General features: G+C 47.0%; 2 protein-coding genes across 11 annotated transcripts; one reads left to right on the forward strand and one right to left on the reverse strand.

Moving 5' to 3' along the window:
* Nucleotides 1-3,309: 3,309 nt before the first annotated feature.
* uimc1 (ubiquitin interaction motif containing 1) lies at nucleotides 3,310-18,563 on the reverse strand. Of its 10 annotated transcripts, none has more exons than XM_085289906.1 (24): nucleotides 18,307-18,530; nucleotides 17,832-17,952; nucleotides 17,452-17,539; nucleotides 16,865-17,029; nucleotides 15,953-16,062; nucleotides 15,741-15,819; nucleotides 15,500-15,621; nucleotides 14,780-15,166; nucleotides 14,095-14,700; nucleotides 13,841-13,883; nucleotides 13,654-13,751; nucleotides 13,398-13,516; nucleotides 12,714-12,912; nucleotides 11,967-12,071; nucleotides 11,838-11,893; nucleotides 11,557-11,726; nucleotides 11,267-11,328; nucleotides 10,482-10,572; nucleotides 10,112-10,405; nucleotides 9,109-9,184; nucleotides 8,920-9,022; nucleotides 5,502-5,550; nucleotides 3,794-3,827; nucleotides 3,310-3,668 (listed from the first exon to the last, which is right to left on the reverse strand). In XM_085289906.1, the coding sequence occupies exons 5-24, from the start codon at nucleotides 16,040-16,042 to the stop codon at nucleotides 3,500-3,502; spliced, it is 2,952 nt and encodes a 983-aa protein (XP_085146032.1). In that variant the 5' UTR covers nucleotides 16,043-16,062; nucleotides 16,865-17,029; nucleotides 17,452-17,539; nucleotides 17,832-17,952; nucleotides 18,307-18,530; the 3' UTR covers nucleotides 3,310-3,499. The 10 variants fall into 10 exon arrangements, 8 of the variants coding, with proteins under 8 accessions (XP_085146032.1, XP_085146031.1, XP_085146034.1 ...); XM_085289905.1 differs by having other exon boundaries at nucleotides 17,815-17,952; XM_085289908.1 differs by lacking the exon at nucleotides 16,865-17,029 and having other exon boundaries at nucleotides 14,780-14,931; nucleotides 15,010-15,166; nucleotides 17,815-17,952; nucleotides 18,307-18,524.
* On the forward strand, nucleotides 17,527-22,280 carry LOC146566279 (uncharacterized). The gene is made up of 5 exons (XM_085289910.1): nucleotides 17,527-18,711; nucleotides 19,651-19,865; nucleotides 20,574-20,691; nucleotides 20,776-20,935; nucleotides 21,178-22,280. Exons 1-5 carry the CDS (start codon nucleotides 18,181-18,183, stop codon nucleotides 21,189-21,191), a joined length of 1,038 nt encoding a protein of 345 aa, XP_085146036.1. The 5' UTR covers nucleotides 17,527-18,180; the 3' UTR covers nucleotides 21,192-22,280.
* Nucleotides 22,281-23,211: the final 931 nt, after the last annotated feature.

Consider the following 23,211-nt stretch of genomic DNA (forward strand, 5'->3'; position numbering starts at 1 on the left):
GTTCATTTCTCCAGCTTTTCCTGCACAGCTGAACGTCACTGTGAACATCAGTGTTTCTCTGGACGTAGGCAGACGGCAGCATGTGAGTCAAAACGAATTTCAGGAAACTAAAAGCAGTGTTAAGTGTCTGAAGCTGTCTGCGACCCCCCCCCCCCTCCTTTTGCTTGCCATTTCCTACATGCACAGACTGCAGGCTGGTGACAATTTGGGAATCTCCAGCTCCAGAGGGAGGAGGCCCTTATAAAAGGAACTCACCTGTGGCTAGAGGTGGCTCTCTGCTCCTCGCTGCTAAGGATCATGTGGCACATGTGCTGAGCTGCCCTGGATCTTTTCATTTGTTGTGTAAGGTTTGTGGGGGGGGGACCCTGCACATTTCATGCATGTAATGTTTGAGTTTATTTTGTGAGTTGAGGAGTAGCACTTTCTTTTCTTTTGTTTTCCTCTTAGAGTAAACCTCAGCTTAGTTCTGGTTTTTGTCTTTTTGGTGTTTTTCTTTGGCACAACCTTTCTCCCCCACATTGTTGTATGGCTTGGAGACATTGGTTTCTTTGAGGAACAGCCCAAAAAAGCTCTTATCTGCTACAACACTTGTACCGACCTATTGGAGTTGGTGCGTAACAACCAGACTTTGGTTTTACTCTCTGTGGGTTTTATTGTCCAGCAGCCCGAGGAGGCAGATGTTCCCGTCTGACGAGGGTCGAGTGTTCCTCGAGAACGTGAAGAAGTTTGTTCGGTTTTAGTTTAAAATTGACACCTGGAAGCAGCAAATACGATAAAACGGCCGGACTGCTGTCTCTAGGTAAAACAATAACAGCGCTTCATTCCCTCTGGCATACTTCAACTCCATCCAACCACACCTCCGCCTCCCACCTCCTCCTCCACTGAGGCGTTCTAGAGCCAGCTGCCACTAGGACACGCCCACAACACCTGAGGTGCCCAGACGCCTGAGCCTGAATGTCCGAGCTTTCCCTGTGATCCCAGCAGGACGGGAGATGGTTATCCTCGAGATGCAGCTACCGACCCACGTGGAGTCAGGCCTGGTGGGCTTCAGGAGCTCGAGCCGAGCTGCCAGAATACAGAAGCGTTAACAGTTTTCCAGCTTTTCTGGAAAAAAGAAATGTTTGACAAGAAAACGAGCAAGAAAAACCTCCTGTGAACCAGCTGACTTATTTCAGTACACAAACGTCACATTTCACCTTGATCCTGTGAATATTTTCAGAGTAAAAGCTCTTAAAGTACACACACCGATATTCCTGCATATATAAAGTTATATACATCTCATCATACATCGGTCAGGTCACAGCTGGAGCTGTCAGGTGACTGTGTGGTGGTGTATGAAGAACGTGACTCACTGATTACTCATCGTTGAGCAGCTCGGTGGTTTCTTCGTCTCGTTTCAGAGAACCTGTCCACTAAATAAACCCAGGAAGTTGCAGAAACCCCGGCTCCACCTGTGCTGCTCGTTATTCTAAGAAGCTCATTTCTTCATCCAAACTTAAGTTGCGCCTTTATTCTTTCTAAACTTTCGCCTGGTGGTGCAACTCGCTCAGCGTTGAGACAGCGAATGTTTCAACACAGCGGCCACAGAATGTTGCGAGGAAACTGAAACCTAAGGCTGGAGCAAATGAACCCGACGACAGGCCGTCTGGGGCCTCCTGAAGGTGCAGAGATCGTGTGAAGGACGAACGATGAAGGACACGAAGTGTTCGGAGTTCAGCGCAGTTCATTTAAGTCTGTTTTCATCAAAGAAATGGGAAGAGGTTCGATTCAAGTGTTTTGTGGCCAAAGAGGTGAAAATGAGGCAGAAAGATCTTACAGGACGGTGATGTTTTCAGATAACTCATCAGTGCTGCGTTCACTTACATCGGGAATAATCAGTAAACTGACTTTCACTGCAAAGTAAGAAACTCTGTGTTCAGACACAGGACGAGTCAGTGCAGAACAGGAAACACTCGTTTATGAGATTTTATAGAAAACATTCACAACAATATTGATTTTGATCATTTTTGTCTTGTGAAGACAAACAAAGCACTTCTAGTTTTTCTTTCTTTAGCTCAGTTTGGAGGCTGAGTAAGAATAATGCACATTACACTGCAGTTCCTCCGGCGCCACTCGAGGCTCCGGCGGTGACGGATTTTACAGACAGCCTGTTCCTCAAAGCTAGGGGGCGTGGCCTCTGTGACTGACAGGCTGCTAGCAGGACTCCCTGGGCGTCTGCAGCGTGTTTGTGCTGTTGAGCCTTTTTTAAATTATTTGAGAACTAATATTTCATGCTAGGCGTTTATTCAGTGTGCTACTCAGCAGGTACCATGCAAGGGCTAGCTTGCCAACAGCGGGTGAACAGGTTAGCAGCCAAAATGGTGACGCTGAGGCCTCAAAACCCAGAAAGTGACATCACAAGCCTTCGTCCATCTTTGATCGAGGAAACAATGCACAGAGCGGGACTGGACTCAAGCACCGACACTGTTAAGTTCATCTGTGGAGCAAACCTCTCTAACCGTGGTGTCCTCTGGTTTACAGGAAGTCTTCGATGTTACTGTTACGTTACAGGAAAGTGAGGTCTGGATGCCGTGGCGTGTCACTCTCCTGGAGCGATGACAGATGCAGTTTGGTGCTGTAGTGTCATTTCTGAGCCACGACGGAGGAAAAGGCTGGTCCAAAAGACACCTTCACCCAACCAGCTGCAGGCCCGTCTGTCTGATGCTGCTGAGGTGCACCAACTGTGATGGCACAACACCCTTGCTTGAGGGCACACCGGACTTTCTGCGGTGTTTTTCTTGGGTAATCTAGGAAACTCTGAGCTGACACAATCACTCAGTCACGACTTCAGCACAGCCACATTCAGCACTTCTTCCTTCAGTGACCTCAGAGGTCACCACGCCGGACCACCTGCCTCCATAACCAGCCTATCCTTCTCTGGATGACACCCAGAGAGCTCTGAGGTCTCCCTCTTCTCCTCCTTTGTCCAGACCACATCAGCCTCGCCTCTCTAACCTGAGGCGTCCCTCTGACAGACTCATTTCTAATCCCACCCATCCCAGTCGCTTGGCAACACAAAGGTGTGTCAGAGCACGGTGAGCAGAATGTTCACCGAAGGCCAGCGCACACAAGCACACCGAGTGAAACGATCAGCTGAAAACTCGACTGTACTGTGAGAGTTTATGGGGACTGACTCACTGCCGCCTCATGTGGCCACTAGAGGAACTGCAGGTACTTTGGTTTGGCCTCACCTGTAAATGCAGTGAGCAGCGCCTCAGCGCATCTAACCCGCTGTTTCCACACGAGTATCCATGACGACGGGACAGAAAATCAAAGGCAGAAAATCCAACATTTAATTTCATTTCATGTTTGAGCGAAGCTACAGTAACATAAAGGAAATGTTCATGAGGAGGTAGACTGAGACATCTTCAGCGTCAGCCCGACGCACTTTCAGCACTCAAAAGTTCGATCTGCAGAAATGTCCTTCAGCCCGCTGTGGGCTCCAGTTAAGGCTCCGCCCTCATCGGCGTCTTTGGTACGGCTTCTTGGCTCGCTGCTGTTTCTTGAAGTCGATAAGGCAGTCGGCGGCTTCTGAGATGGGTGTGAAGGACCTGATGGGAGAGTTACTGACCCTGAATGCTGACACTTCCTCCTCGTCATCATCATCATCCCGCAGATCGATGACATCACTGAAAGAATGAAGACAGAGAAGATTTCAGGCGTCTAAAACTTGAGCAAACAGGGTGTAGCAGGAAGATTTCAGGTGTCTTTACAGCTGGACTTCAAACCCAGAGCTGTTTTAAAGGCGCCTTACCCGGGCAGGACTTTGGATCCAGACGGGCCAGCATCTGCAGAAACACAGCGAGGCAGGAAAACGTGACTTTATGAACCCTGATTCAGCGGTGACATCACATCAGCAGGACAACAGCTTTCCCCGTTTCTAGAAACATCCCGACCCCGTGTCCCTGACTTTTAGAAACGGGAACGTTGATAACAGAAGAACAAAACCTGGAGCTTCATCTATAATCAGTCACATCAGAGTCTCAATAATCATCATAACAAAAGACTTTATACCAGAACTATCAAAGTCTCCACTCAGTAACTTCATCTCAGGGTTCAAATGTGTGAGAAAGTTCTTCACGGTGAACCTTCGGGAGGCCAGACTGTTTGATTTAGGACGCCTGTGAAACACGAGGGCTGTAACTGAGTCCTGCTGCTGAAACGTGACGAGCAGCTCATCACTGCTCAGTGAAGCGCGGCTCAGTTTGGTGAATAAGTTAAATAAAGAGATTATAATTTGACTCCATCCCAGTCTGAAGCCTGAGCGCTGAGCGTTTAGCTTTGGACACGTTTATCGTGGACATCTGAGACTCATTCCTCGTGTTTTCCTCCCTTTAAGCTCGTTAGACTACACTGCAACAAGGCCAAGGCCGGCGCGGGCCTCGCCTCGGAAAAACAAATTCCAGTGAGAACGGAAACAAAAGACAAAGTCTGACAGCGAGACGCTCCGCTCTGCACGAAGGTCACGGCGAGTTGTCGCTGAAGATGTTTAACTGTGACTCAGACTTTTGGGTTTTCATTTAGCTCCTGTGATCTGCAGAGAGCAGTCGGGACTCTGGCATTTTTCTCCCATCAGGTCCACAGGCGGAGGCTTTTATTTTTGAGCATGCTCCTTCACATGTCACTTGTGTGACCTTTGACCTGCTGACAGTGCTGTCATAAAGAAAAACGAGGAAGCAAAAACAGATATGAGCGTCAGACGCCCTCTGGTGGTCAGCGTGAGGAACTGCAGCCGTCTCAAACAGACCTCTCTGCTGGAAGCTTTGAGCTCACAGGAACGTCTCATCAGTGTTTACTCTATTTTACTTTTTCTTTGTTTTTTATCATCATTGTTTTATTCTGTGTAAGTTAAAGAAAATCACCTAAATAAACTCATAATAATAACAATAATACATACAGCTAATGATCCGACAGTCTTTTCTTTGTCAGCTCGTTTCCACTGAATCAAACGCTCACGCGGAGCCTCGGGCTGACATCACATCAGCAGCATCACACGATAAATCGATAAATGAGAAGATTTCTTCATCACTGCTCAGAATAAAAAAAACCTTTACTTTACGTATTGAACAGTAAATTCAGCAACGTTCCTGCAGGCTGCTTTATTGGGGGCGTGGCTGTAAAAACATGGCTGCCTCAGACCGTCCAATGACTGTGCTACAAACATGGTGATTTCAAATTTGTTATTCAGCAACTATTAGCAGGTATCTGTGATACAACCATGCAGTCAATTATACATGCTAACAAAGCTAGCTAGCATTAGCCGATAGCTTAGCACTCCGCGCTCTCATCTGAACCTGGCAAATTCTGCCTTCAGGAAAACCCCCTAAAAAACAATGACATCAAATGACAAACCACCGTAATGGGGCTACATCCATCTTTTATATACAGCCTTTGCTTTTTTTTATCATTCAGATTTTTGTGTTTCAGAGGAAGAAAAACAAAGAGCAACAACGATGACGTACCCGAGTCTCTGCTCTCCGTCTGATCCAGAGCCAGCAGCAGATTTCCCCTCTGCAAGATCAGAAAACAACAACTTTTAAACATCTTTAAGTTTCTTTACTGAACTTTTACTCTTTTAACACCAACAGTCGGCACTTTGAATGAAACTCTTCAGCTTTTCAAGCAGCTTCTCTTCTTCGTCACCTGAGCTATGATGTCCCTGTCTGTTGTCTCCTGCTCCGTCTGCTCTGCTTTTAACCAAAAAACAATAAAAACTAAGTTTAGGAATAACAAAACAAAAGCCTGCTGTAATTTAGGATCAACAGGTGTCTGATTTCAAAATAAAAGCTTGCTGCTGTTACACATTTTCCTTGATGTTTCTCCTGGAAAAATGCTACGAACATCCTGCTTCCTGTCAGACTGTCACCTGTGGATCTACACCGCCAAAGCCATCTGGCAAAGGGGGGTGTCAAACATAAGGCCCGGGGTCCAGAGCAGGGCTGCCAGAGGGTCCAATTGGTCCTGTATTTTCATGTTTTACATGTTTTAGTGCTGATAAAGACCTCACCGCTCACACTACAACACAGTAGTAGGGCTGGGCCATATTATACCGTTCACGGTAATATCGGTACAATGTTAGGCAACGATAAGAAAATGAAATATCACGATAGAATATGAGTAAAACGCGCATGCGCACATGGCCGAAAAAGCACGGTGGTAACGGAGAATGAGAAGGGAGAAGGTGGATCGTTGAGTGAAACGGATGATCCAGAATTGGTTTGTAAAGATGGTCCCACTTCAGTGGTGGTGTTTGTCTGTCACATACCCACCAAAGAACTTTTTTTTTTTTTTGTAGAACATGCAAGCGGCCGTTGTTATTGACTATGTGCACGTTAGCATATGCTACGTCCGGTGCGGAAACTCCTGTGGGGAGCTTTGTTTCCGGTGTCCTATTCGCGCCTGGTTTACGGTCCAAAACAAGTTAAGCAAATGAATGAATCAAGCGGCGATTTACATTTCTATAGATGTCTCGGGCATTTACCCAATATATCTGTAAATGATGTTCATCAACTTGTCGATATTTTTCCCCCGCGCCTCAGAGCAAAAGAGAAAAAGGATTCAAATGTTATATTTCTCAGCTGTCCCTCGTTTATCGCGGGTGTTATGTTCTACAAATAACCAGCGAGAGGTGAAATCAAGGAGCCGATTTTATTTTTGACGGTGCAAAACGTTTGGTGGACATCGTGGACATACAGCGCTGCACTTCAGAGTCACACTGCTAGCATCGATGCAGCGATTCTGTACTGTACAGGAGAGACGGAGGAGATCGTCAGCAGTGATCAGGACGCAGGACACAATGTGACGTAAAAAAAAAAAAAAGCGCAAACTTGCACTAAAAAAATCTGCGAAACAGCGAGGTGAAAGGTGAACCGCGTTATAGTGAGGGACGACTATAATTTTGAAGGCAAGTCACAACATACCCTTTGTAAATACTAATGTATAGAAACCGTTACCAGCAATCATTCATTTTTTGTGTGGCTTTTTTCACAGTTTGTTAACATGCTGTGTAGGTGTGTACTTGACTAGCTGATCTCGACATAACGGGGAAACATCTGGTTTGACTATTGTTCACCTGTAGTTTGAATGCTGAACATTTGCCTGTTTAAATCATGAGACCAGTCACTATACAGAGATGTGCTTCTGCATGTGGACGATGTCTCTTCTGCTGCAGTGATGCAGTTCTGCTTGTGTTGAGTGATGTAAACAACTGATCGATCTAAACGCTTTAAACATCAAAACTGATCATTAGATTTTTATGACACAACAGTGGTGAGTGTTCCCACCTTCTGCTCTTTGTAACTTAACGCCATCTTTCCGTTTTCCAGTTTTGGACATGATTTTGGAGGATATCTTCGCAGTAGCGATTGACCGCAAAGTAAAGCTACCAGAAATGTACAACCCCACATCCGGTCTCAAACCAGGAAGTTAGCGTTTTCTCGTGCACAGGGTCTATTGCCGTATTTGTCGGACTAAGGTGCTCGTAAATCTGGGAGTAATCTGGGTCCTAAACTCCGTCCCCTTCAGGTCCCAAAGTCAAACGATCACTGCAGCATCACTGAGAGTTAAAAACTGTCTAAATTCTTTCATCTTTAATAAAACGATCAGCATTGCTGCTTTACCAGGTGTAACTATGAAGTTTAACATCCAGGCATCCATGAAAACAGAGTTTATTACATTTAACGAGTTAGAAGTTAGCAGGAAGTTAACAGAAGTTAGCTCGCTAGTTTCGCTAGTTACCTAAGCATGATATTGCATGTTCTGACGGAGAGATTTCTGAAAAAATTCAAACGTACAGCTCTGCTATCACTTCCAACATAAATGAAGACAGGAAACTAAACAGCAGTGACGTTTGTAGGGTTACTGAAGTTGGGCTAGCTGGTATATAATGATGTGCTACGTGATCGCTAGCGACACAGCTATGTTAGCATAAACACAGTGAAGCTAGAGGATGAACGCTAACCTTTTTCCACTCAATAAAAGTTAACGTGAGGGTTCCTGATGGTTAGAGACAAATACAGTCGCATGGCAGGATGCTGTAAACGGACCAAACGTCAGTCAGGAGAACAACTGAGATAATCCATCCACAATACGAGGTTAGTCATTAATATACTGCAACATGGGAATAGAGCCGCTGTGATAGAATACAGCATTAATGAATCAATGGTACAGAAGTGGAGGAAGCAAGAAGAATGAGTTTAATAAAGTTTGATTTATCTGACTGCTTTGTTGTCTTATAATCCCGTGCACCTTATGGTCTGAAAAATACATATTTGGCTTTTTATTTGGCACACTGCAGTTTAATGTTGCAAAGCACCTCTTTTTAACTTCAGTGGATATTATACATGGTTATGCTCAGGATATGTCAGCCCATTTCCACTGGAAATGCCTTTTGGTTAAACTTTCAGCAAGGAATTTGCATTTGCACTGTTAAATTTTTATATAGCTTTAATGTACATAAAAAACAGCTGCTTGTTTAAGTGAAAATAAATGGGTGTTTTTTGCGCTAGTAAAGTTGTGGGGCTGTATTTTGTCTCGCATCAATTATATCGTCATTTATAACGCAAATTTTCAAATGTACATCGTGATAAATATTTTTGGCCATATCGCCCTGCTCTGCACAGTAGCATGTTTGGTTTTCCATGACTTACTATAGAAATTTAAAAACAAGTGGGTCCAGAGTAAAAACACGAAACCAAACCAAGATGACGAGCTAAAGTTTCACTGAAACGAGCGGCTCAAATGTGCCTGCTCTTTCTTTGTAAACAGATTTGAGTTTACACAGTGAAAAAAAGGCTGATCGCGGTTTGTTGCAGACTAAACTGGTGGACTGTCTAAGCTACAAGCAGACAGGTGTGTGGTTTCAGAGCGTCGCCGGCTTACAGCTGCAGTCTTGGATCCGTGGCGCTGGATGCAGAGCTCGGTGTGTCGGCTGTAGTCCTTCAGAGGCACGGCTCTCTGACAGATGTAGCACTTCTCCTGGTTCCTGTTGGATTAATTTAGAAGAAAGCAGCGAGTCAGAAAACAAAGAGCTCTTGCAGCTAATGTAGACATCGCCGCAGACACACCTACCTGCCAACGTCAGCGCCCTCATTTGTGTCTTCGGCGTTCGCTCTGTGTGTTCTCTTCCTCTGAGTCTTCCGTGACACTAAAGAGGAGAACAAAGCTCCGACTGAAACCACAAATCAAACCACAAAATGCCACATCTGACTCTCACCGGTGACTCATGTTGTAATTCCCAGTTTGGCCTGAGGGTGGCAGCGTTTTGTCACTGTTAGGTTTAAAATTGGACACACTGATACAGAAAAGCATCCAACTAGCTTCAATGTGAAGGTTTGGAATAAAAAAATCTTGAGAGAACTGATTTTCTACCTGTGAATTACTCCGATAATCTAACGCCCACGCTCGCCACGCCCGAGTTTGACACAGCCTGAACTCCGATTTCATTCAAAACGTGAAGCACTGTGTTCTTTATATATTTGGCTGACGCAGAATGAATCATCATTTAAAACCATCACACAGGACGAGTGTGACTGCACAGTGCAGCTTCCAGCAGATCGGCTCGGATATACGAGACGCAGCACAGAGGAAAGGTTTTGCTTCTGAATATGTCCGAAAGATTTCCACGATGACGACAAACCAAAACAAACGTCCCGATCATGGAAGCTCGGGTTTATGATCGCAGCTTGCTGAACAACAGTGGAACTTCACTATTATATAAAAGCTTCTTTATTCTATGATTTATTTCATTTCTATTACTCCTTCATTCCTTCTTTTTTCCTATTATGTAACTTATGTTACTGAGTTACTCTGTGGCTGCTGTAAGACAAAATAAACCATCCTCTTTCATCTACAGTGCATGTGTGACAGTTAAAGCATCTTTCCGATCTATGAACCTTCAGCAGTGTTTTATCATTTTGTTCTTTGACGTCTTTGTTGTTTTTCTTCTTCTGTGTTTTCTTTCATCGCAGATTTCTCTGAGCTGTTCTTGTTTCTCCTTTTTCGAGCCGCTCGCTGCGTTTGAACGATTAAAGTTCCTGATGAACTCTGCGGATTTTTAAAAAAAACAACTCACCTTGTATGTAGTCGACCTTGGGCCTCCTCTCCTCCACGACTGCTACCTCGCCGTCGCAGTACGCGGCGTGCATCTCGATCCTGCTCGCGGGGAAGGACGCTTGGCAGAGCGGGCAGTCGACGGCGGTCTCGGGGCTGCGGGGGACGACGGCCGGCTCCGGCGCTTGGTCCTTTATCTCCTCCACATCTGGATCCCCTCCGTCCTCCTGCACCTCCTCCCTGCTCACAGGCTGACCGGCGCCGCCCTCGCTGCTCCTGACGGGGACGTCCGCCTCCATCTGTTCACCTGTTGGAGCTGAGGATAAATGACAGCTTCAGCTTCTTAAACACGCAGCATGGAGGGTGAAAATGAAGCTTTTCTGTCTGATTACCGTCGGCCTCCACCTCCTCCACCTGTGGCTCGCTCCTGGAGGGAGGATCAGCGTGAAGGATCATCTGAATCTCCGGAGTTTTAGCTGCAGGCTGCGGACAAACTTTTCACATTATTTCAGCACTTTAACACATTATTTACTGACTGCTGCCACACACAAACCCACCCAGCACCTCCACCTGCTGCTTGTACAGTTCAGGGTCTCGTGTCTCTGAGGAAGAGAACATGCAGAGGTGGTGCTGACCTGTGGACTTGAACCTAGAACATCCACAACGTGACGCATCAGTGCTAACCACTGCAGCACCGTGCTGCCCTGAAAACTCAGGACCAGTTCCTGTCAGAGTCGGCCAATCAGCTTTAACGCAGTTAGATCAGAACACATGAGCTCAGATATAAAGGATGAACACACACACACACACACACACACACACACACACACACGGCGACGTTCATCAATGAAAGCGTCACTGTGACGGTGCTGCAGGTATCTTCTCTAACACCATCCATTTACTAGCAGACAAGCTCCACACTCTTATTTTGAAAGTCTAGTTGCTGCTAATCAGTTGAAAGCAGTCCTTCCTGTCAGACTCAAACTCCACCGTGATGGAGAGGAGCCGCTGACGGCGGTCCCAGTCTGCTCTGCAGGTCCTGCACGCGACGAACCGGAGGCTGAGCAGAGCGAGGACCGCCAGCTGCTCCCGGGTGGAGGAGGAGTCAGTTGGGACCTGCAGTTAACCTCCTGACTTCCTGTCTGCGAGTTTCTCCCGCACACCTGAGCAGACTCACCTGATCTTCTGCGTCACACACCAGCGTCACGTCCTGACTGCTGTCGCCGCTCAGCTGCGTCTCTGAGGTCACATGAAGAATAACGTTATTGGAAAACACAGATAATAAAACACACAAACATATCACAGCATCGTTGTTCACTCCTCTCACTGCATTCAGGTCCTTTACACTCACATCAGCCTCGGCGTCTCAACTTCCGGATTAGAGACAATCTGATGAGTTTCTTCTAGTCTGAAGAAAAACGTTGAACTCAGGCTCAGGCGTGAGGACAGCGGAGACAAAATCCTTACCTGGACAAACCTCACAGTCCTCAGCGTCCATCGGTTCTTCGTCTCCATCCTTCTTCCCGTCCTCCTCTTTGTTTTCCGTCTTCGTTTGCTCCTCTTCCTCCTCCTTCTCCTCCGTTGTCGGAGTATCAGCAGCTTCATCCTGAGTTTTGCTCCTCAGCCTGAGACCTCGTCTGAAAGCCAGTTTGAACAAATCGAACGTTCCTCGTCAGATCAGACGGAAATCTCCTTTAACCTCCAAACACGAAGCAGACGCCGCTTCACGGCCGAGAGCAGAGTTTTACCTGCGAGCGGCGTGACGCTGAGGCGATCCAGCGGGCAACTCGTGCGACGGCGATTCCTAAAAACATCACACGTGTTCAAACATCTGGAACAGAAGCAAACAAACGTAATCTTCTGAGACATTTTTGTACCTCCGTTTGCGGCAGGACGGCCTCGCCCCACTCCGCCTTCCTCAGCAGACGCCGCTGAGCCCGTTTCAGAGTCTTCTCGTAAACCTCCATCTGAGCCACGATCACCTGAGCGGCGACAGGAAGGATGAGTGGACACACGCTTATGATACTCGGGTCAACATTCTCCGTCACACACGCATCACGTTACTGATTTCACAGTGACTCAGATTTGATTTTGACATTTTTAAGAATAAAAACAAACAAATTTATTTTACACAATAAAATAAATTTGAAACAATCCCTGGACTTCATTAAAGCTGCTTTGCATGATTTACAGCTGAAAATAATCCTTCTTTATCCTAAACAGGGGCTTCTGCAGCCTCTCGGCTCATCCTCTGTCTCCGCCTTTTATGACTTTGTTCTGATTGGCTGTCCCTCGTAAACAGCAGGTGGCGGGGCTTCTCTGACTGACAATAGCCATACCCCCCCTCTGTGACATCATAAAGTTCCACAAGTAGAAAAAAACTGTGTAAACATTTCAGGGATTATTTGTAGACACGCTGACTTCACATTTGAAACGTCGGCCATGTTGACTTCTGTCACATCTAAGACCAAAACTACATTTAATTACTGAAAGAGTCACTAATTATTTTTGCAGAATTTCATGCATGAAGTAAAAGACAGCAGCGAAGCCTCGTCCTGATGTCAGAACCATGATGTGCTGTAAACGAGTCCGTTATAAATGATCGTAATCTGTAGCGTGACCACCTGCGTGTACGTGTCTGGGTCGAGGCCTCGCGGGCAGAAGGGAACGCCCCAGTAGTAGTGAACCGTGGTGGAGTCGGCGGACTCTCCAGAGCCGACAGAGGAGAGCGTCCTGCTGCGATCAGGCCGCGGCTCCTCTGTGCCGGACTTGGAAGAAGTTTCAGGCGAAGTTTGTCTGTTGGAGCTGCTCTGAGGACGCAGGCTGCAAACAGACAGAGAGAAGACGGAAACTGGTTTGCATGATTCGTTCGGCAGCAGGACTTCACTGTCCTGTCTGTGTGCACAAACGTTACAGCTGGATCCAAGTAACGTGCACAAAACCCACAGACACGTGTTTACTGACTGTATTCAGGCCACGCCTTCTTTGTTTCTAAGGAAACACTTCCATCTATCTGTCCGTTCAAGCAAAGCTTCCCAGTCCCTCTCGGGGGACCTCAGGGTATTTCTAGGCCATGAAAGACTTATAACATCGCCCAGCTGGATCTGCCTAGATAACCTCGACAGGGAGGAGGCGCTGGGACGAGCATGAACCACCTCAGGTGACTGAGGGTGGGTGTAACGTAGGCTGTGAGACAGGTGAATGTTATTTCAGGGTTGAAAAAGAGAAACAGGTGAACATCCCGCTCCCCTCATCTTTTACTCACCAGAGTCTCGTGAGCCTGACAGCTGACACGTGAGGTTTCGTACCTGCAGTTTGATCCAGTCGCCCCTGAAGAAGCAGCCACGTGGTTCAGGGAGGCCGCCGGGCTCTCCGCCTGATGAACTGACGTCTCCTCTGGGAAGACGGGGCTGGGAGAGCCGGTCGGCTGCAGGAAAAACAAAAAAGCAAAAAACGACATTTTTAAGATGATGTGACAGAGATGAAGACATCGCCCCGTCTTCATCTGCAGTCTGTGTGGACGAGCTGAGCTGTGTTCTTGTAGTAAAATGATCAGCTGTGTACCGTGACGTCCTCGTCCCCGTCAGACCAGACTAGCGTCATATCGCTGGTCAGCTGACTCTCGGCCGGGTTCGGGGCTTTGGCCCGCCCGCTCAGCTCGTCTGCATCGAGGAAATCCAGAATAAAAACACCGTCAATAAAAACAGACAGAGTCCACACAGTCCGAAAGCAGAGCGAGCGACCTTCCTACCTGACTCGGACGCTTTCAGCCTGTCCAATCGACTCTGACCGTCCTGCAATAAAGAGCAACGAAAATAGAGAAAAGAGTCTGAAAAGTCACATAAACATCAAATAACTGAGTGCCCAGTGTGGACCAGTGAGGCACACGATCGAGCGTCTCATCGTGACGCTTTCAGAGAATCCACGTAAATGTATCGAGCGTTCGGCTTTCTGGGGGAAAGCGCGCTCTGACCCTGCATGCAGCACTGCGACCTCTGAGCTCACCTTCCTGTTGGCTGGAGGACTCTCGCACCTCTGCTGCTGCAGTCCAAAAACGGGGCTCTCGGAGTGGGCGTGGCTCGGCTCGGCCTGTCCTCTATTGGGACTTTCTGGGAATGCTAACCGTTCTGATGGAGGAATGCCGGGGCTTCGTGGGAACACGGGGGACGTGGGTTTCACGGAGGGGGTTAAACTGTCCTGAGAAGAAAACGTGAATCCTGAGTTTTCACCGTCTTGGCTGCGCATGGCGTCTCGAGGTCTGCGGGCGCTCGGCGACCTCTCGTGCTGAGCGTTCCTGCCAAACACGGGGCTTTTAGCGCACTCGGGGCTCGGCTCAATCTCGTCGCTGTTGTCGGGATCTGTGCCAGACAGGGCGGGGCTTTTGGGACATGAGGCGACGTCACTTTTAGGGAACGTCGGGCTCTCGGGACGACGGGACTTTTGGGTGGCGTTCGAACCATTCTGAGAGCACAGCACGAACCCGGAGCTCCTGCAGGTGTCCAGCAGGTCCTGGCTCAGCCGGCCAATGCGGACCTCCGCCCGGCAGCCCGTCAGTGGAAAGACGGGAGACTGATGCAGCTGTGAGTCCTGGATCTGCGTGGAGTCGGAGCTCTGGGAGGAAACAAAGAGATGAACCTTTAAACGACTTTTCTGACGCACGTTTTCCTGCAGATCGCAGACGATGACGAACCTGCGGCGAGTCGGGGAGAGCCGGCAGAGACTCGGAGCTGCAGGGAGATGCCTGAGAGTAGACCTGAGTCTGCGACAAGTCTGGCATCTCCGGCAGAGGACTCCCCGCTTTCCTCTTCCTCTTTAAATTCCCGTTGTCACCGTCTCCAGATCCTGCTGGAACAAAGAAACAGTGCCTTTCATATTTATTTCCTGGTGTGAAGTCTGACCTCAGATGGACGCCGGTGTTACCTTGAAGGCAGCCGTCCTCTGAGGCTCCTCGATCGATGGCGAGCGTTGTCTTCCCGTTCGAGTACGCTAGTTTGCGGCGGGAGCAGAGCCTGAGGGAAACGTCGGCGGGCTGAGATGGACTCTTGGGGGTCCGGCACGCCTGCGTCTGGCCGACCATCTGTGAGAGGAAAAGCAGGAACATCTTTCTCTGCATTCATTTGTCTGTTCGCTCTGATTTGTTTATTTACTAAGATTAGCATTGTAATCTGTGCTGTTCTGTAGCTTTTAGCTAACTTTAAAGAACATGAATGAAACTCTCAGAAGCGCATAAAAGTAAACCATGCTAATGTCAGGATTCACGCAGATCTGTAACATCGTCTTAGAGAAGAAGAGCGGGCGCTCTGCAGAGAGGCCCTGATTGGTGCAAACTGCCATCAGCTGCTGATCGACAGGTAAACAGGACAGAAATAAAACCCAGATGCGTGCACGCCTGCTCCAGCTCTGTACTCACGCTCTCCTTGATGGCCCTCATCATGGCCTCCTCCTCCTCTTGCTGCCGTCTGAGTGCCGTGGCGCTCGCTTCCTGTTCGCTCAGGCGCAGAGCCAAGTCCATCATCTCCTCCTCGGACATCTCTGCAAACACACACACAGAGCTTCATCACCAAAGTCCTGCTTACACCCTCAAAATGAAACAGGTTCAGCAGTTCTTGAACCTCCCGAAATGCCCTGATTCCACCTCCATGCTTCTGCACCTTTAGGTTTGGATTTGCTCTCCCTCTGCCGTTTCTCCCTCGCCATTGACGTGGCGAGCAGCGACGCCGAGAGCTCGTCCTGCAGAGACAAAAAAGGACAAACAGTTCTGATGTTGTTTTTCATGCGGCTGCCAGATTATCAGTCAGATTTTACTGATCCTGGTTCCACGAGAGCGACCTCATGTTCATTCAGGACGCTCGCGTTTCTTCACCTGCTCGTCTGCAGCTTCGTCCTCCTGCGAGTCCTCCTCCTTCTGGTTCTCAGAGGCCACGTCGATGAGCTTTTGCTTCCTCAGCGCCATCTTGCTCTATTCCTGAGTAACTGCAGCCAGCAGACACACAAAACTCTAAATAATAAACCAACCAGCCGTAAAATCATTGAGTTAAAGTTATTAGTAATCATCTTTAGATCCACTGCTTCCATAAACACGTAATAAAACATGTGGCTGCCGAGCTCCAAACAGGGTTTTATTAACACGTCGTTTCTGATCTCAAATATCACCACAGTCCGTAACATTAGCATCCACCCAACCATTGTCTTCTGCTCCAATCATCATTGGATTGGTGAAGTCGATAATTGGTCGGATCACTTCATCCTCCAGCACAGTCCGAACTCTCTGAGGAATCTTCAGAAATGATTCTCCAAGCGTCCTGAGGGACATTCAAAGCTCTTCTTTGGATGTTTCTGTTTTTTGTCCTGTTCTCCATCAGAATGATCTCACTCTGCTTCAGGGATGTTGAGGTCCGGGCTCTGTCGAGGCCGATCTGTGACTGATGGTGTTCCTCAGGCTTCTCCTGCACTGGCAGTGTGTTTGGCATCAGCCTCATGCTGAAAAACGAAGCTGCTGCCAGTCAGATGTTTCCAGACGGTACTGATGGCGTGTGGAAATCTGACCGCACTTTCATAGAGTTGATAATTCAGTTTCGATGAGATCAACACACTGATTGAAGGACAGCAGAGACCACGACACAGCCTCCACCATGTTTTACAGACGGCTGTAGACACTCGCTGTTGTAGCTCCCTCCTGACCTCCTCCACACATTCGGACCATGATTTTGATTGGTTGCTCTACCAGACCTGTGTCCATTAATGTTAAATCCAGTTCAGGTGTGATGAGGCATACCTGTTTCCCTTCTTTAAGAATGGCTTCCTGAGAGCCATCCTTCCCCTGAGACCACTCCTGATGAGGCTTCAGTGATCTCTCAGGTCTTCTCTCTGAAGGACATGACTGTCACCTGCTGTTAACACCTCTCACTTCTTCTGTCCTCCACTCGTCTAGCTTCCTCCTCTTTGTTAAAAACACACAGCACACCATGCTGAGATATACCTAGTTTCAGCTAATAGATCTTTGGGAATCACCTTCCTGGTTCAAACATACTTTCCATACCCCAAACTTTGTTTTTTCTTTCCACATTTTTTGATTTTAAATGTAAAGAAAAGTCCCCAATGGAGTAAAATCCCAAATAATTATGAGTGGTGGCTCAAGACTTTTGCACAGCAGCTGAGAAAACAAGCATGAATGTGTGATACGAGTCTGAAGTTTGCTTTGATGGTCACGATTAAATAATTTAAGTTTGTGATTGTTCAGCGGGATTATTTAAAGGGTCAGTTCACCCCCAAAACACGAAGCTTTAATCCTTCGAACCGCTTGTTTCCGTCTTTAATAACAAACAGCAGAATGAATGACAGCCCTCAGGCCACGCCTACTACCTGCTTCACCTGATGATGGTGGGTCTCCTCCTCCTCTTCTCCTCCCTCCTCTCATCTGTCCTGCGGTGGGGCCTGAACAAACTGCCCTCTGCGTTAACACAAAGACAAACAGAGGCGCGTGAGCGGCCTGAAACATCGCAAACCGGACGTAACGTTAGCTCACACGGCGCGAGGGCAGCGGTTGATATGGAAACAAGCTGACCACACGAGTCAGCGAAAAGAGGCCGTTAAAAGTTGGCGCTTTTCGGTTTTCCTGCAACTAAAGCGTGACGCTAGAGAGCGGGTCAGCCTGCCGCTCCTGCCCGGCACTCCGAGCGGCTGAGGCGGCGGTTGAAGGCCAGCGCTCCGCTCACAAACACTCACCCAGCACTTTTCCTTACTTTCGCGGCGCCATGTTTGTTTCTGTCCACCTCGTCATGTGACTGCGACGTCGGCGGGGCCGCCGCTGTCCACGATGCCTTCACGGACTGTCGGTGAACACAGATTCCTCACCTCGTGTTCCTGATGTCAGAATTCTAATTAGAGTTGATTTGTGACAATAAACGAATTAACAATAAATAAATAAATATAACATAAAAAGAAGAAAAATGTATATTAAAATTAAAATGAGTGTCTGTTCGCAGGATGAAATGCTTGATAAACTCTTGAACTTCCCCTTAAACCTGTAAAAATTAACTTTCATTTCTTGGTAACCAGCTTCAGTTACTGGGCGTGGTCCTTACAGTTTTTATGATCGCCACCATCCTTCATCTAATCATGGAGACGCGAAAAAACCGCAGAGACTATAGAGAATATTTTGTAAGGGGTGAACACTTAAAGCTGAAAGAGCTGAAATCGAAAGCTCGACATTCCTACCTGGATACGAAAAGGAAAAAATACCTGTTCAAAAATAAAAAATACATCCCTCCGTACCCCCGGCCGGAGTTTCACGTGTCTCATGTGAAACACGACACAGAGAGAGGGTCACTGTGCTGGATCTCGAAGGATGGAGGCTTCAAGGATCCACACGGAGGCGTCAAGGACCCTGAAGAGCCGTCCCTGGTGTGGTGGAGTCTGGCTGTTGGACCAGAGGAGATCCGGTCAGCTGAGAGGAGGCTCCTGAAGAAGACCTTCCCATACCGGACCAAGGAGCAGGCCCGGAGGCAGCAGAGGTTCCTGTGGAAGTTCGCCTCCTCTCCAGCCTTCAGTGAGAAGTCCAGGTATGGATCGTACCGCTTCACCTTCAGGGTGGAGGAGGTGCTGGAGGCCTACAGCGAGCAGGTACGGACTCCTTCAGACTAAATTTGAAACACTTACTAACCTTTGATAATGCTGTTTTATTACAGCAGACACTGATGAGACGCCTGCTGACTCATTACAAACTGAATTTTATTTATTCATAAGTGTTCAGTTCATCCAGCACACAGCCCCTCAAAACTCTGCTGACCACGTTATTGCAGTTTAAAAAAAATTGATTTAGTTTAGACTTTTTTGTTTTTAAATCATTTCAGTTTCAGGAAGTCTCCAGTTCAGTTTGCTGGTCTCAGTTTAGTTTTTATAGTTTGAAAATGTTTCGTTTTCATTTAGTTTTATTAGTTTCGGTCTCAGTTTTAGTCTTTGTGACTCATTATTGTATTTATTGAAAAGACCAGAGAAGATGTAATTTATCTGCATAGATATTCAAATATGAGGAGAAGCCTCATAAAAACTTCCATCTGACCTGATCAGGCAGTTTGTGATTTTACCAGAATATTAAATCATGAAACAAAAACATTTCCTTTGTAAATTAATTTTACTTTAGTTTTTCATGTTCATTAAATTTCATTTCGTTCAGTTTCAGTTTGTTGTATATAAGGTCTAATTTTGGTGTAGTTCTATTACCGTGTAATAACCTCGGTGTAGAGGTGAGTAAACGTCTTCCTTACATTTTGCTTCCAACAGCCAGACTTGATTGTGATATCTGAAGAGTCCTACAGATTTCCTGAAGCCTTTTCAGAGCTTTTATTTAGACATTGGCTGCTTTTTCACTCATTCTCAGTCTGGTCCTTGTACCTGACCACAAAGCACCAAACACATGGGAGGAACCAGTGCTGCAAAGATTATAAATCTGTCACCAGCCTTTCACGAAACAGTCTGACACCAACAAAGAGCTCTAAGTTGAGCACTTGTCACATCTCTGCGTGGTGTTCCCTCCACTGAAACCTGTTTATTTGTCTCCAGTTTTGCTTCGGTGCTCCACCCGTCTTGCGAGTGTTCAAGACCTCCCTGTACAAACAGGAAGTGGTGTATACTGTGCTGGTCCACAGACCGCACGATGACGGGCGCTTCTCCGAGTACCCCGAGCTTCCCGATGACGACCCGAACGCCGTCTGTGCTTACAGACGAGAAGAAAACATCTTCATCTGGAGACCAGAGGCCATGTGTGGGACACACTGGTAAGAAACACATAAAGATTTCCATGGAGTCCACCGAACCACACACTCACTGCCAGTTTATTAGATACACCTTCTCAAACATCTGAGCAGCAGCTCAGTGCATGTAGACATGTAGACGTGATCAAAACGACCGAAGCTGAGCATCAGGATGGGAGGGGGAAGGTCTGACCCAGAGTGTTTCAGGAGCTGCTCATCTGCTGGGAGTTTCCCAGACAGCCGTCCTCACACGACCACACTGTGCCATCTTCTGATTGGCTGCTTCCAGCAGAGTAACACGCCATGTCACACAGGCCAGATCATCTCAAACTGGTTTACTGAACACCAGTGTTTGTATATGATGTCATGCCACTCCAAGTTTAAACACATTTAAAAAACAGCTGCTAGATTCAGAATCAGCTGATTTGTCTGTAATTTGTAAAATAACTTTATTATCGTTAATGAAACTTACTAACACATAGACTCACGGTGAGAAGATGATGGTGAAAGGAGGACCTAGTTCCTGTGCCACAGACAGTACACGGGTCCAGTTTTACTGTGATGTAGTTCAGAGTTAGTGAGAGACAAACACTGATGCTGAACAGAAACCAGGCCGTGACTTCAGGACACTCAGAGTGTCTTTACACTTCAGCGCTGACCTGAGCAGCGTCAGTGAGGCGCAGTGATGCAGTTTAACCTCTGTGGGCTGATTCAGATGCTGCTTCCTCTCAGGTATGAGCTGGACTACAGACCTGAGGACAACCTGATGGAAGCCTGGGAGCTGGATGATTGGCCACAGTATTATGTTTGGGATCACGTCGCCCTCGCCCTGCATGTGGAGAGCGGACAGGTACGTTCGCTCAGATCTTCACGTCGAGCATTGCTACAAATCCAGCTGCACAGACGTGTTAATTATCTTCTGTTTCTTTTTCAGGTGCTGAAGTTCGACTCCGATCGACTGAGACAGAACCTCAAGTTCTGTGAGCGAGACGACGTGACCATCGCACCGAAATTCTACTTTGATGATTGTGAGGAAGCTCAGAGCGTTATCGAAAGTCTGTGGCCCGAGTCGTCACTGGAGAAGAACTTTGCAGGTAATAAATCAATAAAACTCTCAGTTACAAACCTTAAAGTTATATGACAGAAACTCAACTCCACATAGTTTTTATTACGTCAGGCAGCCTGTTTATTTCTGCTGGAACATTTTACCATTGGAGTCTATGGGGACTGAACCAGCCTCTAGTGGTCGCTAGAGGAACTGCAGTTTTCGCTCCTGGAGCGTTGGCTTCATCTTTCCTCCATCTCAGTTCGTCCTCTGCCTCTCTCCTTCTCACAGGTCTCTCTCTTTAGGGGAAGAAAACCCCACAGCAGTGTTAAAGAGGCCTCAAGACTCGGTGCTGTGAGACAACGATCGGGTTTAACTTCTGCAAACTTTTCCTTTTTCCCTTTTTAAAGAGACCAAACGTACACACTGCTGTGCAAAAAGCTTGAGGCACCTCGATAAGAAGCAAACTAGTGAGAGAGCTGCTTAAAGTCTTATTGATGCTGTCAACGATAAGCCGCGCTGCTGAAGCATCAGCGCCTCTGTGTGAGCGCACTGTCACTGTCAAATCATCAGCAGCACTGGACGTTGTCACTCTGTCCTGTCTGCAGGAGACCAGTCTGCAAATTTAAGATTAGAAGACATTTCAGAAAGTAAAGCTATATACAGTATTATTATTATTACGACTGTTACTGTAGTTATTCTTATGGGTGCTGTGTGAAATTTAGGGTGACCACCTTTATTCTCAGGAATCCTTCTCCAGGCTTCCTGAATTCATTCAGAGCTCTTCTTTGTATGTTTCTGCCTTTTGTCATGTGATATGTGATTGTTGGGGTTTCTCAGTATCACTGTGGGGTTTTTCCTTGCAGTGTGAAACACCTCGAGGTTACTGTTGTTGTGATTTGGTGCTAAAGAAATACAACGATGATCTCACACTGCTTTGGAAATGCTGATGTTTCCTCTGAGGAGGCCGATCCATGACTGACGGTGTGTTTGGGATCGTTGTCGTGCTGAAAACTGAGACTCTGGCCAATCAGATGCTTTCCAGACTGCTGGTAACAAAGTGTCTGAAGATACAATTTAAACAGCTTCTTTGATTGGTCGTCTGTTACGTGTAAAAACGACACTGGTTCACGTGGGTGGGGTTTCTCCACTTCTATGCTCCATCACGGTGGAGGTTATACATGTAACAGTGGAGGGGCGGAGACAGAAAAACTGCTTCACATGCTTCGCTTTTGCATTTTATTAGTTGATTTCAGATATACGACTTCCTGTAATACCACAGATACATAATTATGTATGAACATGTATGATTATGTGTTTTTATGCAGTGTGTTCATGTGCCTGAATTTCATACACATTTCTACCTTTTTATACAATAAGACAATAAAGTTCTTTTGAATCTGAATTTGTGTATTTATTAAGAGAACAATCGTACAATTAATTATAAACACAAAGATTAGTTTATTTATATTTCTAGAATAATATTGAAAAGCTCTGAGACATATTAATCTAATTTGATTGACCCCACCTTGAAGTTGGACCTGTGGGCGGGGCTTGTCAGAGCCTCTTGTGGGTTTACCACACATAGTTAAGAGCACCACCCTTCTCTGGCTCCTGGAAGGTGCTCATAGTGGGGACCGGGCTGTGACTGGGAGGAACGACCTACCTGATCTCTGAGCGCTGGAGGTCGACGGCAGGAGGAGCAGAGTGCAGCTCGAGCAGCAGCTGAAGCAAAAATCTACCATCAGTCATTAGGTTGGTTTAAAGAGAATCGTGGATGCCAGCAGCAGGTGGGGCTCCATCAGTGAGGTCAGGTCACATTGTCATTGTTGTAGTTTGAAGTTTGTCTGCCCTCAGCACACATACTGTGTGTCTGTTGGGCCAGTAATATGTGTAATACTATAAAACCTGCGTTTGTGAATGAGTCAGAATTTGTGGGTTTATTGCTGATTTGAGTCCGAACTGCAGTTTAAACCTGGTGAGAAGAACAAAGAAAAGTAGAAAAAGAGCCTGAAAAACTCTTATCAGGGGATCTGCAGCTGCAGGTGAGGCGAGCTCGAGAAACTGTCAAGAAATGCAGCTGGTGGGAGAGGCAGTGTTTAACAAATAACAACCTTGAGATGGTGACAGCGTGGTCGAATGATGCTCCACCCAAGAGATCAATGCAAACATCCACCAGCCTCCAAAGCAGCAATGAGAGATAAACGAACTCCATGAGACTCTGGACCTGTGTGGTTCTTCTTGTCACTGCCTCGTTAACACGAGAGAAGAAGAATGAGGACGTCCTCTGTGCTCAGATGTTGTGTTGTGTGAATGAAAGAGCCA

Source organism: Mchenga conophoros, linkage group LG10 (genome assembly GCF_057382185.1).
Source record: "Mchenga conophoros isolate Kocher_MC1m ecotype Shallow Benthic linkage group LG10, M_conophoros_male_GT1.1, whole genome shotgun sequence".
NCBI classification, from domain to species: Eukaryota; Metazoa; Chordata; class Actinopteri; order Cichliformes; family Cichlidae; genus Mchenga; species Mchenga conophoros.